Source organism: Ostrinia furnacalis, unplaced genomic scaffold (genome assembly GCF_004193835.3).
Source record: "Ostrinia furnacalis isolate ACB-3 unplaced genomic scaffold, ASM419383v2 OfSCF5095, whole genome shotgun sequence".
Classification (NCBI taxonomy): domain Eukaryota; kingdom Metazoa; phylum Arthropoda; class Insecta; order Lepidoptera; family Crambidae; genus Ostrinia; species Ostrinia furnacalis.
Genome location: NW_021135334.1, coordinates 165713 through 181950, shown reverse-complemented (window position 1 = coordinate 181950; position 16238 = coordinate 165713). Strand labels below are relative to the sequence as shown.

Here is a 16238-nt window from a genome sequence, read left to right as displayed (position 1 = left end):
AGACATATAGAGGCTCCTTAAGAGCAAAATGACGATTTGTAAGAACTATTTATTAGTCTAAACTAATAAAGAAATTTTGACTTTGACTTTGACTTTGAATGAGTACACAGCTTATTTTGCGGCACTAACGTAAACACCGAGTGTTATGACCGGACACGGGGGCAATACTCCTACCCATATGTATCAATAATGTTTATAGGCCAATTTCGCTATTTTGCACTGACCTGTATTGAGTTGGTCATAGAAAAAGCGAGAGAATATAATTAGTGCCCTTGTGCGATGTTATTGATATAAATTTGATTCATCCTAGGAAAAATCCTTGACCAAAAAATATTTGCAATAAATTCGTCATTCGCATTAGCTGAATTTACGTCAAAACGTTTAGCAAACGAGTCTATTAGGCCATTTCTCAGAGCCTACCGAAGTGGAAGTGGAAATCATTGAGTTAGCTCATCCACCAGGCATTTCGTCATAGGTTTATGTAATGACATTACATAAACCGGTAGGAGTGCACGGTCGTATGATAACTATCATATTAATTGAAGAAGAGCGGCCTACAAACAATTGAATAAGAGGAAATTGAATATGAAAATGGTGCCGTTCCAATAATATATTAATAACATGATATAGGACGTGTTACGTGGATATGCATTATGTGTTGTCTACCAAGAAAACCAGAAGTATTTTGGCTGAGTCAGTCACGAGAAAAAATAAATAACCGACGGCATGCGCTTAGTCATAGCACGGACGAATCAAAACAATACAGATTAATGATATTCTGTGCTGTGAATATCGAATTCTTGCTTTTCTCTATTTGATATAAGGGGCATTTCACGCGAAGCGGACAGCGAAAATCAAGTCAGGTTTTGGATTTTGTTCATATTTGGATTAAATGTACTGCTATATGACCTGAATGGATGTGCATCATTATAATTTTTTTATGAAGCTTAGTTTATTTTTTATGAGCGTTCAAAAAATTGGTAAAATTTTAGGAACAGATTTTTCAGAAGCTATTACTGCTATTATTACATTTGATTAAAAATAAACTAACTATTGGACTTTTGAGAATAAATAACTGTGTTTCTTACTATTTACTACAAATTTGAAATTTCTTTTTTGTTCACATTGAAAACCGGAAGTAAAGTTTTAAAATCAAATTTTACAAAACTTCGGTATTTTTAAAAAATTTAATTTTAATTTTAAATTATACCTAGTAGTCTATAAATAACGTGTGTAAAGTTGTAGAATGGAGTCTGTATTGGTTTTTGATTTAGACGCAGTACAGTGCGAGCGCGCCGCAGTGAGCGTCATACTGGCTATCGACATTTGGCTACTGTATAAAAATTATTTGTTCGAAAATAACTGAAACGTTAATATTGTTGCATGCATACTCTTAAACAATTATAATTTTGACTCGGCGAACTTCGTACCGTCTAACAGACAATGATTGTTGGCATTGAGATGGTGCGTATTACGTCGCGGACTACCCACATCTTATTGAATAATACACTAAAAACATTATTCTTCTTTTTTAGGTAGTTGGTTAGCTACCTCCATATCAAATTTCATCAAAATCTGTCCAGCCGTTCTTGACTTATAAATCGAGTAACTAACACGACTTTGTTTTATGTATAAAACAAAGAACGGCTGAACAGATTTTAATGAAATTTGGCATGGAGATAGCTGGCACCCTGGATTAACATATCCCGACTACCCAAAAAGAAGGGTAATGTTTTAAGAGTATTATCCAATAAGTTGTGGGTGGTCTGCGACGTAATACCATCTCAATGCCAACAATCATTGTCTGTTAGACGGTACGAAGTTCGCCGAGTCAAAATTATAATTGTTTAAGAGTATGCATGCAACAATATTAACGTTTCAGTTATTTTCGAACAAATAATTTTTATACAGTAGCCAAATGTCGATAGCCAGTATGACGCTCACTGCGGCGCGCTCGCACTGTACTGCGTCTAAATCAAAAACCAATACAGACTCCATTCTACAACTTTACACACGTTATTTATAGACTACTAGGTATAATTTAAAATAAAAATTAAAAATTTTAAAAATACCGAAGTTTTGTAAAATTTGATTTTAAAACTTTACTTCCGGTTTTCAATGTGAACAAAAAAGAAATTTCAAATTTGTAGTAAATAGTAAGAAACACAGTTATTTATTCTCAAAAGTCCAATAGTTAGTTTATTTTTAATCAAATGTAATAATAGCAGTAATAGCTTCTGAAAAATCTGTTCCTAAAATTTTACCAATTTTTTGAACGCTCATAAAAAATAAACTAAGCTTCATAAAAAAATTATAATGATGCACATCCATTCAGGTCATATAGCAGTACATTTAATCCAAATATGAACAAAATCCAATACCTGACTTGATTTTCGCTGTCCGCTTCGCGTGAAATGCCCCATAAGTATTATTTACTTGACAATCAATTTGTTTGTTCTGATTAATCTTATTATCATCGCTAGATTAGCTTATAAGTTATTAATTATAATTCAAGTGTTATGATGTGTTATTTTTCAGTACAGTGTCTGTCGTATTGAGATACTGTTATCTGTGTACTTTACATCTAAAAGTGTCTTTGTAGTCATAATTTTATGAATGTTGCATTGTGGTTTTCAAAGTATACGCTGTTTCGACATTTTCGTCGAATTCAGCTTATGATAAATGTTCTACGTGATAATACTGGCAATCACAGTTACGTAGAAGAGAAACCCATGTAGTGAAAGTGTTTATAAGTTTCATTCAGAGACAAATAGGCACCAGTTTTGAATTAAAGACAATATTAAAGAAAAATAAGTCATCATTTAATTCATTAATATTCATTCGATACGAATAAATCTTTTTTTATTATGGCATCAATCATAGATTCAAATGTGAAATTCATGCAATGAAACAATTCATACAATTATTCATCTAACATCTAACTTAAAACTATCTTACAAACTAGATTTCACTTACAATTAAACACGGTGGGAAATAGGATAAATAAGTTGACAAGATTGTTTAAAAAAATATCACGTTTATTGCCATGTCGCAATTCAGAGGCACATACTGTTTGTACGCGCACTCCGTCAACGTAATGATATTATGTCATTAGCATAGTCCGTTCACGCGAATTAAACAATCAACATTATGTATGTAATCATAGTTCATGTCCATTGAACAGTCGTCATTACTTATTTATCACTCGTTAGTTAGGCGGCACTGACCAGGGGGTCGTAGGGCTGCAGCACGGGCAGCTGGTGGTGGGCGGCGCGCGGGCGGGAGCGCTCGTTCTGGACCTTTAGCAGGACCAGGTCTAGAGCCGCGCGCGCGTCTTCCAGTGGCGAGTGGCCGCTGCTCCCGCGCTGCACCGAGCGACCCAGAAGCTCCTCGGTAAGCGTGCGCAAGGAGCGACGCAGCGGGAACCCTCTAGCATGAGGATATAACGCACAAGTATCCACCACTGCGCCGTGAAGCAACTTCAACGCTCGCAAGTCATTGTCCAGTGCGTGTCCAATCAAAATCGTGTCAGTGCCCACGAAGCCCAATATGTCATTCTGCACATCTCGTAGCGTCTTAGTCGCGCGCGCCAAGTCGCGCGGCCTGATGCCCGAGAAACGAGTGTTAAGATCCACAACAGGCGAGCTCGGTTTCACTAGAGATCTGTATACAAGTCGGCCATCGGCTGCTATGACCGCGATACTAGCCAGCTCCAGTCCGGCGGTGGTGTAACACATCTCGGCGTCGATCGCGTACACTCCGCCGCGAGGCGAGCGGGCACGCACATATCCTTCGAGGGGGCCGTTCATGCCCGGCTTGGTGCCGTTCCATACGTGACACCGGCCGACAACACAACCCGTGGAGCCGTAAGGTCCATTGCAGCACACATATCGGCTTTCACTCACGCGACCCCAATGGTAGACGCAGGGGTCCTCGAACACATATTCGCCGTCGGAAGTTATTTTAAAATTTTTATCACAACGCACACACAAATGTTCTGCACATGCAATATGATCCACTTCTTCGTCACTGTCCGAACGCGGAGTTGAACCCCACGAACCCCTACCACTGTCACTTTGCGATCCACCAGGCACAAACACGGGAGCGTTTACATCCCAAGAAGTAAACTGAGGTCTAGGTCGAGGCGGCGGATTGATATACACCACAGCTTTGGTAGAGTTCGGCTCGAGTTCAAGCGGATAGCCGAGGGCCCACATGCGCTTCGGCGAGAGGATATGCGGGCGGAGTGCTTCTGCTAGTTCTTCAGGAGAGATCCTCGGCGGCGTCGACGGCGGCGGCGACGAGGCCGAGGGGCGGCGTCGATCGCGCGGCTTGCGCCGCCGTGCTGCGGAGCTGGCAGAGTCCACCGTCGTGACCGTTGAATCTTGGTAAAACCAATCGTGCATTTGAATACAGAAATGCATTTTTCTTGATCAGCTTGTATACACATAGAGTCGAGAGAGCGAGCGCGGAGCTGGAGTCAGCGGATACGTGTAATCGCGCGCGCGGGCGCTGTACTAATGGCGCGCTGGTGGGGCAGCCCACGCTTTATACGTCACGTAGGTAGCGCGCGTTCGTTAACGGGACATGCCAATCGACCGGCCTATTCTCATTTTTCTAAACAATAATAAACCTTCTTTGTTTACTAAATAAAGGGGGTCGACCCTTTTTTACATTCGGTCCCAGAAAGTGAGCAAAGTGCTGAAGTAAATAGAGAATTAGTCGCTATTACCGGGAAAGTAATAGCGACTCGCGTTTTGTTTACACGGATCAGCTGATGTCCGCGCCGCCGCCTGTAGAGCGGCAGTACGTTCAATACTCGACTATAAATAAACAGGACTTCACTGGTTTTATATCCCTACTAATGACATTTTTCACTTAGCTATGATTTAGCGTGGTCATTAGTTTATTACAGTGATTATTGCTAAAATTGTAATTACCATTGTATCATGTCTGATGTATATTTTAGCCTGAATAATTTAGAGTGCATGATTAGTTGATGACCGTTTCAGTTTTCAATATTATTTTAGATGCGTGGTATTTTCCTCATGGGTGTTGAATTGGGCAAAATTTCAGGCTGCGCAATATGAATGAAACGGGTTTGTGTGACGTAGGTTATTTATATTCGTAGACTGAACGAGGCGGGGTGGCCGGGCCCGGGGCGAGGCGGAAGGACGGCCGTTGCCCCGACTCAAGCTTACTGCCAAAATCGTCTGACATTAACGAATTCTACAAGTTCACGAGAGTTCTTAGAATTCAATCTCAGACATTGAACTTGAGACGAGGATAAATCGATTAGGGAACATCACGAAGGATTTTATTAGGAAGTTTAGACTTTATGAAAACAACACGCAATATTATAACGCCTAAATCTACTTATATTACTCGCTCAAATATTAAATGTAGCATATTAAAGTTACTTTACTCAGAAGTCTTTTCTTTGACATGGTATTTTTCCAGTGTTATTTTCTCTCAAAAAACAATAATGCTACTTTACATAAAAGCTAAAACTTTTTCTAAGGATAGAACATTTTACCGTGGTATTTCCCCTTCAGTATCTTTTAAATCTTTCACAGAAATGGGACTGACTACCTCAACTATTTTCGGTAAAAACGAATCTTGTAAAAGATCTTTTTCATTCTTTGACTACAAAAGGCAACTGTATTCGATGTGAGGTAAAATTAACACGTTTTGGTATACGTGAAACGACACGTCATGTGCTGGCTGCGATTGACGTGACCTACAATTTCCACGGATGGCAAAAGCTCCAATATTACCTCTGAATGGTTCCCAGGCAACCGACTACAGCTCTAAGTGCTATAACATACAACCTTTGTCAGCCATCGCAACATTCTGTTACACAAACTACGATTTTGCTCAAATAGTATCAGAGAGAAAATAGGTAATGCAATGAGGCTAGGGTGATAACCTAATCAGGCAAAATATTGACTATCTCCCTTTGTATTATTAGAGCAAATGCAATCTAGTTTGCATGTAATTTAATGGGCAATTTTGCTATTTTTGCTTTTGAAAATAACCTTCAAAATACATACTATTTTAAGTTTAGAGCACCAAATCGCATTGGATGGCGTGTCAATTAATAAAACTAACGATAATTTTATTCCGCGCTGGAAAAACGTTGTAGGTCAATGGCCCAAACTCCCTGAAGTATGTAAACAAAACTATCTACGCCGAGCGCGGATATGAATGGGCATTGACAGATATACCTAATAAACGATGTTTATTGTAACTAAACCAAAGACATAAGCAAAGAGCACACCAAAAACAAACCATTATGAAAAATAATTGGATTTGGCGTAGGCGAAGACAACTCCTAACACTTTATCACGAGTGTTTATTTACAACGTTATCAGTATTTATAAAAATCAGACCTAAATATTTTCGTTCGGATCAATAATCTGAAATAAACTTCACTATCGAACGCATGTACGCATGAAGGATACGCTTGTGATCATCACACGTCCATACTCCACGCGTCTGTGCAGCACGCGAGCGATCTTGTTTTGTTTCTTACTGCGCGGTTATAGGTGTCAGATTTGTTCTGATTGCGTGGTGTACGAGAATCGGTCCAAGCGTGAAACGTATCGTGGCAGCCGCGTATGTGTTTGTATACAGAGGCGCGTGTGGGCGCGCCTGGTCGCTGACACCGGCGCCGATAACCTTCGAATCGATGTCAAATGCGCATCGTCTCGTCAAACGGTATCGTAAAACTTAGATGGCCTGACACGAGAAGCTTAAGATCGCGACATAAAAAAGAATTCTACACAAGTAAGTATAAAATATAAGAGACAACAATGATAAAGCCCCACGCAAAATACCACGCATAAAACGTCTGAAAAACTAGCAAAAGTCACCTCGATATTACCCACGCATAAAAAAGTACTAGACAACCTTTGAGAAATCTTGGAAGATACTACAAAAGGAAGATTACAGAGAAAGAAATAAAGTAATTTATGATGAAATAACACAAGCGATGATGCCAGGCAAAATGCCACGCAGGGTTGAAAATAAAAAGTTGTTATGAAGTGTCTGAATTATTTAACATAATAGTGTTTACCATATTCTATAAAAGATAATACATATTAAACTGACTTCGTATTGTAATATTGCGCAAAGAGAAACAGTCAGAGCAAATAATGTAGCGCGTCTCAAATCAAAAGTCGAGGAGAGAAAGTGTCAAAACAAAATACCATGTCAGTGCTTAGCTGAGGGATGATCATAGTAAACTTGAGTACCAATTCTGTTAAGAAACGAAACTAGCTCATAACAATAATTAAATAATTCTTATAAATTGTTATTCTTATGTTGTTATGTTATGCATGTCATAATCGTGAGAAGATACAAATCTTATTGTTTTAATAAAATTTTATAGTTTCTTTCACTAAGAAAGTTTTCTCTACATTAGTACAAATTGACATCGATCACTTACGACTTGAAATATTAAAATACCAAGAGAAAAATGTAGGTATCCACTGGTAAAATTTAAAATATTCGCATCGATGACTGTACATTTATCTTTTACAATATTTTTTCATGTTTACAACTGAAGGTTGAGTCGAGACCTTGCAAAGCACTGAGCATGTTTTATTTCAAGGAGTTTAAAAAGACGATTTTGCAAAATATGGTTATCTTAACATCCGTCGCCTGCATCTTTACTTGTTTTACTTATTTTGCTCTATTTGGTTTTCCTGTAGAGTTTTAATAATTTTCTCAGTTTCTCCAGTAAGTGAAGGATTGTGACGTTCATCAGGTGTTGTTAATGCAAATTCTCTTTGTTTCGACGACGCCTCGGAAGGCGCCCGGCACAATAATTGCGTGCAAGACCTGTTTTGCCTATAAAAGTATACGCCCACCTGTGATGTGCCCGTTCGCAATCGCGGTCAGTGTGCCAGGGCAGCGAGGAGTACTACCGGAACTTAAATTCGTTTTCAGTTACCTAATTTGAACCGGTATGCATTCGAGACCTTGGCAAAGAACTGCGACCGATGTTGATGATCGAATTGATCGATATCGAATGTTTTGACAGCTGGCATGTTTCAATTGCTTTATGTAACAATTAACAGCTGAAGATGTTTATGACTTATATTTTCTAATAGAACTAGATAATAAGCATGATTGAAGTTAATACAAAGTTAATGTTTTAATTGAAATTAATTAGCAGTAGTTTATGGAGTTGTAATTGATAGTAATATACTGGACTTGTCGTGCAGATAATCGTTGCGTATTCTAGTGCTGATTAGGGACAAGTTCAGGTTTATATCAAAAACATGACAAAGTGTGTCAACGTTTGTTTTTGAGTTTTAATTAATGATCGAATTTCTAGAGTCTGGTGTTGGAATGCGTTTGGTGTAGAGAAAAGTGTAGTCAAAGCTTCGTATGCTGATATTTCGGTGAAAGTTGTTCTCGGACGATGCAGTGACCACTGTCACGACTACGGTCTGGTGGAAGGGTGGATCTAGGTCAAGGAGCTCGCCTCGTCAATGTGACTAAGCCTCCTCCAATGAATAACCTCATATTATTGTCAAATAAGCAGGCATAAATAATCATTTCATAACATTCAGCTGTATTGTCCTCACAAATATGTTTATTCGAATCGAATGATTTACGCATTTCGTTGGAATGGTCACGGACACTTCTCATGTTGACAAGATAGTGTTAGCAAAATGTAACATGTATGTTGTTCTTGTATTTTGCATAAAACGTAACAACAATAGAAATATACTTTAAATAAATCTACATGCAGGAGGAAGCAATTCATTGGAATCACAAGGACTAGTACAGTCGCGGAATGAAAAGGTTCGTCAGTTTTCAAATTGATTCCTTCAACGAATCGCGAGCACATATTACCTTTTGAAACTATGTTACAGAATAATCTCGAGTTAGAGAAAATAATCTTTAACTGTTCGTCAGTAAAGTTCAAAATTTTTTTTTCGATTTATCTTGTCAAGAAGATTATTATGATTGATAAACTAAAACCTTCTTGTTGGTTCAAACTGCCATTATTATTTCTTTTAAATAAAAAAAAACTATTGTCAATTGGTCAATGTCATCATTGCATTGCACTGATGGGATAGAAAAATAAACAAGCAAAACCTTATTCGTTAGCAAACGTCATATTTGTTTAAATGTTAGCAGCACTGTTTCTTGCACTGTTATGATGTTGGCAGGTTTGACTCTCACAGTACCTAGTGCAAGCGAAAACCGACACTAAGGTGACCAACCTTTTCATTCCGCGACTGTACATTAACTTTGACCCTAATAATGAATAAGTTTTTATTTTTAACATTTAAATCAGAATTTATTTACTTCGAACTTAACTGACATTACTAATCTATTACAAAATCAGGTAATTAGGTAAGGTTAGGTTTGCGGAACACAGTTCCAAATGTGAAATTGAAAATGAAATCAATTACAAAGTATCTAAGCCTAACGAGCAGGTGAATAATTGTTTATTACCTCGCACAACTAGTTTAAATGTTGCCAATCATTCGCAACGGTGATAAAAGCATGTATGAAATCGAATAGATCTTGTCATATTCGCACTTTTTCTCGTATTCCGATTCTTAGGAAAAAACGCTTACGCAAAAGTGCTTAGTCTTGCAAAATGTTCTAAGTTCTGGGAAAACCTAACAGTCTGACTTCGACAAGAACTGAACTGCATTCTTTTTGATTCCGATTAATAAACTAACTGCTAGATCTTTGCCTTATAGGTTAAGAGATGTTGACAAAATGTCGCTAATAGGTATAACGGTGTAACTCCGAGACAAAACTAGTCTAACAAACCGGAAAAATAACGTTTTCGGGGCACGTCCACACACGCCGTGTAGTATACACGCGAATACTACCTGCTACGGGACTAGAATACGATTAGTTTTAATATCTTTGTCTCAGCACTTTGATTTCTTTGTTACAACAAATATACAGCATGTGACTGAGGCATGTGCTTTATGTAGAGTTGTTTTTGGAGTGCGTTTTGGTAGGCAATGTTTTGGCAACGCTACTTTGTTGTTGATGTTCAGAATCACAAATATAACATGTTACACAGTTGTCTGCTGGTTTATAACGTCAGTTAATGTTAAAAGACAGTGCTCGTTTTAAATATGACGACATTTCTGATTAAAACTGTGATTTTGGCAAGCGGAATTAGTTTTTACTAGCTATTTTAAGAAATATTTATATAGACTCTGTCTGATGTCTGTTTGCACAAATCATCAAATTTTATATACTCTATTCTATAGCTTATCTTATTGAGGTATTTAGCCCACTTAAAAATTATATTGATAAACTAAAACCTTCTTGTTGGTTCAAACTGCCATTATTATTTCTTTTAAATAAAAAAAAACTATTGTCAATTGGTCAATGTCATCATTGCATTGCACTGATGGGATAGAAAAATAAACAAGCAAAACCTTATTCGTTAGCAAACGTCATATTTGTTTAAATGTTAGCAGCACTGTTTCTTGCACTGTTATGATGTTGGCAGGTTTGACTCTCACAGTACCTAGTGCAAGCGAAAACCGACACTAAGGTGACCAACCTTTTCATTCCGCGACTGTACATTAACTTTGACCCTAATAATGAATAAGTTTTTATTTTTAACATTTAAATCAGAATTTATTTACTTCGAACTTAACTGACATTACTAATCTATTACAAAATCAGGTAATTAGGTAAGGTTAGGTTTGCGGAACACAGTTCCAAATGTGAAATTGAAAATGAAATCAATTACAAAGTATCTAAGCCTAACGAGCAGGTGAATAATTGTTTATTACCTCGCACAACTAGTTTAAATGTTGCCAATCATTCGCAACGGTGATAAAAGCATGTATGAAATCGAATAGATCTTGTCATATTCGCACTTTTTCTCGTATTCCGATTCTTAGGAAAAAACGCTTACGCAAAAGTGCTTAGTCTTGCAAAATGTTCTAAGTTCTGGGAAAACCTAACAGTCTGACTTCGACAAGAACTGAACTGCATTCTTTTTGATTCCGATTAATAAACTAACTGCTAGATCTTTGCCTTATAGGTTAAGAGATGTTGACAAAATGTCGCTAATAGGTATAACGGTGTAACTCCGAGACAAAACTAGTCTAACAAACCGGAAAAATAACGTTTTCGGGGCACGTCCACACACGCCGTGTAGTATACACGCGAATACTACCTGCTACGGGACTAGAATACGATTAGTTTTAATATCTTTGTCTCAGCACTTTGATTTCTTTGTTACAACAAATATACAGCATGTGACTGAGGCATGTGCTTTATGTAGAGTTGTTTTTGGAGTGCGTTTTGGTAGGCAATGTTTTGGCAACGCTACTTTGTTGTTGATGTTCAGAATCACAAATATAACATGTTACACAGTTGTCTGCTGGTTTATAACGTCAGTTAATGTTAAAAGACAGTGCTCGTTTTAAATATGACGACATTTCTGATTAAAACTGTGATTTTGGCAAGCGGAATTAGTTTTTACTAGCTATTTTAAGAAATATTTATATAGACTCTGTCTGATGTCTGTTTGCACAAATCATCAAATTTTATATACTCTATTCTATAGCTTATCTTATTGAGGTATTTAGCCCACTTAAAAATTATATTGAGTGCATATTTATCTGGTTTTAGATGGTAATAGATAATCACATTTTTGTTGTTATACATAATAATGTTACATCAAAAAAGATAGATAAAATGTTAATAATTTTCCGGAGTGTTATTTTTTTACTAGAAAAGAACATTACTAGAAAAAATATATTATTGAAGATACGAATTATCCCGATTACAACCGTTTATGTGTGCATCAATGTTATTTACTTGAAATTGTAACATGTGATATGGATCACGAAACAATTGACCTAATTACATCAGAACACAATTTTCGATAACCGGTAAAATTTTATTTTGCGTAACTCCATAAATGTGCTACTTTATTTTGTTATTTCAATAATAAAGAAACTTTTTGTTAGTTTGTTGTTCTCATTTATTTGTTCATTTCACATTTACGATAGGTATAGGTAACTTTTTTGTTTTATACCTATAGTTTAATCATTTCACCCTCGTTTACGACTATAACATGAGTTAATCAGTATATAAACAAAAGAATGCGTCAAACAAACGGCAGACTTCATATCCAGTTACAATTTTATTATTATTTGTTTACATAAACCGTATCTTCGTTTCCTACATTGACCGCTTATCTGAACGATATTGCGCAGTTAAGTAGCTCTACCCTGGATATTCCTTTATTGTATGAGTAATGTTTTTAATTAGCATCGCTAAGACAATCACCTGTCTTTAGACGATTAAAATGTTCCAGCGAACTTTGTTTTGATAAAGATAAGTGTCATCCGTTGTGCATCGTGAGTATAATGACTAAAATGGATAATTATTTACTATTCGAGATATCATCGGTGCAATTTTAGCTAAGTGAATAACAGTATAACGATAATACATTACTATCATGTATAAAAATAAAACAATGAAAATTCGATTTGATACTATGATTAGCTTGTCTTGAGTCCGTTTATTTTGAGGAGTGATCAATTGGTCAAGGTGGAGGGCAAACGTTGTCGTCTACTCGGAATCCCCGATCGGCGGGATGCCAAATTACGTCATCATGTAGGTAATTGTCTCATATACGACTTATTCGTTGTTTTTGCACCTTTATTATCCATGGACGGAAAAAACAACTTTTTTCTTATTTTTTTTTTACAACAGAACTACCTATACAATTTCATTGTGTCAGTCACTCGGTGTTGAACTAAATGATACTTTAATAATTCTAAGGTAACTATGTCGGTCAATGATTTCATGGGGCACAGTTGACCAATTTTAACTATTCCGTGTAATAAATATTTTACTAAAGAGAACCGAGTCAAAGTGACGTTTTATTAGCGGTCAACGGCCTTCTCGCCAAGAGTGACGATGTAGTAGGTTTATGTAAATTGGTTCACGCTAATTCTACGTGTTAGAGCAACAATGTCATCTGATGGCCACTCGATAGCCACTTATTATAGGGTTAGCTAGTCTACATACGCTTTAAAACGATTCTTAGGTTAACGGCACCAAGATGCGCTGTATAATTTAGCTATTCGTCACAAATAACTGTCTTGTTCTGTTTCGAAGTTGTGGGAACAGACACCACGAGTCCGACTGGTCATTAATTTGCAAATGTCTTTCAACCCATTCTACATTATCGATTTCGAAACAATAATAGAGCGTACAAACGACAACCAATTTAATTTTATGGTTGAGTTAGTAATTTTCAGGACATAAGAAAACTTGAAATGTTTGGGAAATTTCTTCTAGTTTTTCTCAATTGGATATGCTCAATAACAGTATATTGTTAAATCAGTACACATTATAATAAGTAGCAAATCATTGTTCGTGTGAGTGCGATACAACTCATACAACCCACGTTTTGTCTTATTGTTTCATAGAGCAATAATGAATTACCTATCATTCTAAAATCCCACGTATTTATAGAGATATTAAATGCATTTATAACTTCATTTATGGTAAACCGAACGAATAGTCAGAAATGGAGCTCAATCTAGTTTTATTACAACTTTTTATTTTCAAATCAGGATAGAACGAACTGTTGCGATATGATTTGCCCTCGATACTTTTTACATAGAGGCGGTTCGTTTTGATTCCGTGAGACCTGTAGGCTCGAGACCAATGTAGGCCTAACGGTGACAAAATGAACAGGTTTATTGCTACCGACCTAATACGTTTAACTGGCGGCTGCGCAGCATCTTTTTACTTAGGTTTCTCGGCTTGATATATGAACTAAAATTTAGGGTAATCGCCTATAAAGTACACGTCACTTTTTATCTAAAAAACTAGAACCACGTCGAATCAAAACACACGTTTAAGTGGTGACAAATGGATCAAACTGCGTCGTGGCATCTATTAACGTGATATTAACATGCAGGTCGTTAGAACATTATAACAAGGATGTGTGCCATTGATTAAAATTATTTTGTGACGTCAAAACTGTTTATACGCGTAGTGATTCTACGGAAAACTGCATGGTCAAAAGTTGAATAAGGATACACGATGGGAAATAGAAACTGAGTCATTTATATGGTATAGGATGTAAAGAATACAGTTGAAATAATGTAAACATAGAAACCAGGATCAATATCGTTTCTAAGGAAAACGTTAAACCTAAAACTTTGCGATTGATTTTTTCACTCTAAAATGCGTCGTAGCACTTTTGTATGCATTGTATTTTTTCAACAACGTACAACACTTAGATTGATATAACTCAAGTATGTAATGATAAGGCTTTAAGTGCATTGGTATTTAATTTTTACAATACAGCGCATGTAACTAATCATATTTTTTTAATCCATGTATAATATAGTTAAGTATCTGTAACCTACTTATTACTGTAGTAGAGTTACTAGGTAGTTTAAATATACACAACAAAGCTGCCGTGGTAACGATATTGGTACACTATTTTGGACTACATTCAGTAAAGAATCAGCGCAATGAACTCTATCTGTATTAACTTAGTTCTAAGTATAGCTTAGACTAACAAAGCGCCATGCCGAAGACGACAGTTGCTATTGCCCAATAACATGAATGCTTGGTTTCTAAACGGAAACACTTGGCCGTACATTTGTACGCTAGTTGGGCAACCCGTCATCCATGTAATAGTCTGAAGGTCTCACGATGAAAACCTTCAGTGGGCGAAGCATTCGCTTTATTCCGCCAACAATTGGCCAAATGGTCAATTCGCCCGCCATTGCTTGCAATTGCAAACGAACGTTTGTTACCAACTTTTGTATCGGACGGCATTATAATAACCAATTGCGAAATGTGATTCTAATCTGGCTACTGGGTTGAGGTAGTCAGGGGCGCGTACGCGTATACGCAAATAGACAGTGCCTAATTTGCAAACGGAAACTGTATGAAAAACAGTGTTATTGTATTTTTAAGTAACCTAATGCCACCGAAACTAATGCTCTGTTGTTGTTGTAGGTGTGGATAACACAAGTCTAGAAAGCTTCTATGTCGTTCTAGAAAGAAAAGATGTGGTATTTATTCATGTGAGAAAATCAAACATGCGAGTCTCATTTTAATACAAGCAGCAGTCAATATTAATTTACTTAAATCGGTATAATATTAAGTAATTTATGTAAACTGTCAGTCGAAATATAGGCCTGAAAACATCATGGCGGTAATTAATTCAGTGTTTACACCCAAATAGATAGTTAAAACAAATTGAACTGACATTATTCACGCTCCAAAGAACAATTAGGACGTGTCACAACATGTCTAATTTTTTCACCTAGAAACAAAGAAACAGGCGCATAACTGTTATACTGAGTAGGTATGGATTTATCAACTATTGTTAGAACTGACACAGTCCGCAGTTACTCAAACCATATTTGCATATATCCATTTTATTTGCTAGTAAACAACATGGGAACTTAACTACGTAATATCCGCCAATAACAAACAATCAATGGCATATTAGAAGATATAATACCTATTAATAAACACTGAATAATTTGTGTTTGTAACTTATTATTCGAACGACCTCTTGCCCTACCGGACCTCGATAGCTCTCAAAAACTATTATTAAAAATTGACTTCCCATATAAAAGAAAGCAGACGTGATCTCAAATGCAGAGAGCTTGGCTTTTGGGATAATAGATTCCGAAGCAAATGCGTCAATGCAAAATTGAAAAACATCTAAAAATCACGTATTCAATCGATGCACGCTAACATTATGAAGCTAAAAGTTACTTTGTCTGTTTGTTTGTTACCTACGTCAAACCGGTAAATTAATTTCGATTAATTTTGGTACAGAAATAATCATTTTTTAAGGATAATTAGTTAATAGCTGGAGAACCGGCAAAAATAGTAACTGAAGAAGGTGAAAACGGGATTTAGGTTAGCATGAACTTTTTGCGCGCTTTAATCTTTAAAGAGGGCTTGAAATTCATAAAATGATTGACTGAAAGTGCTACGGGCTTTTCTGAAACAGATCGAAATTCTCACAACCGAAGTCGCGGACTGAAGCGAGTCTAACAACAAATTATTCAATCGACGCAAACGTGTTACATAAATCGTATTATCGTCGGCTGCATTTCAAAAACTTCGCAACATCGCAGGATGGAAGTGTTCAATGGAAGCGCAAATAGTTCGCAGTACAGCCAATGATAGTGGTATCATTAACAACTGTACCTACCAATTTAGGTATGCTA

General features: G+C 36.7%; 2 protein-coding genes across 2 annotated transcripts in view; both read right to left on the bottom strand.

The window, feature by feature from the left end:
- LOC114360594 (transducin beta-like protein 2) overlaps positions 1-16238 on the bottom strand; it is a 95995-nt gene that overhangs the window by 46015 nt on the left and 33742 nt on the right. The gene's annotated exons all lie outside the window — the stretch shown is intronic.
- On the bottom strand, positions 2878-4834 carry LOC114360588 (RNA exonuclease prage). The gene has a single exon (XM_028315329.1). It carries the CDS (start codon positions 4422-4424, stop codon positions 3213-3215), a length of 1212 nt encoding a protein of 403 aa, XP_028171130.1. The 5' UTR covers positions 4425-4834; the 3' UTR covers positions 2878-3212.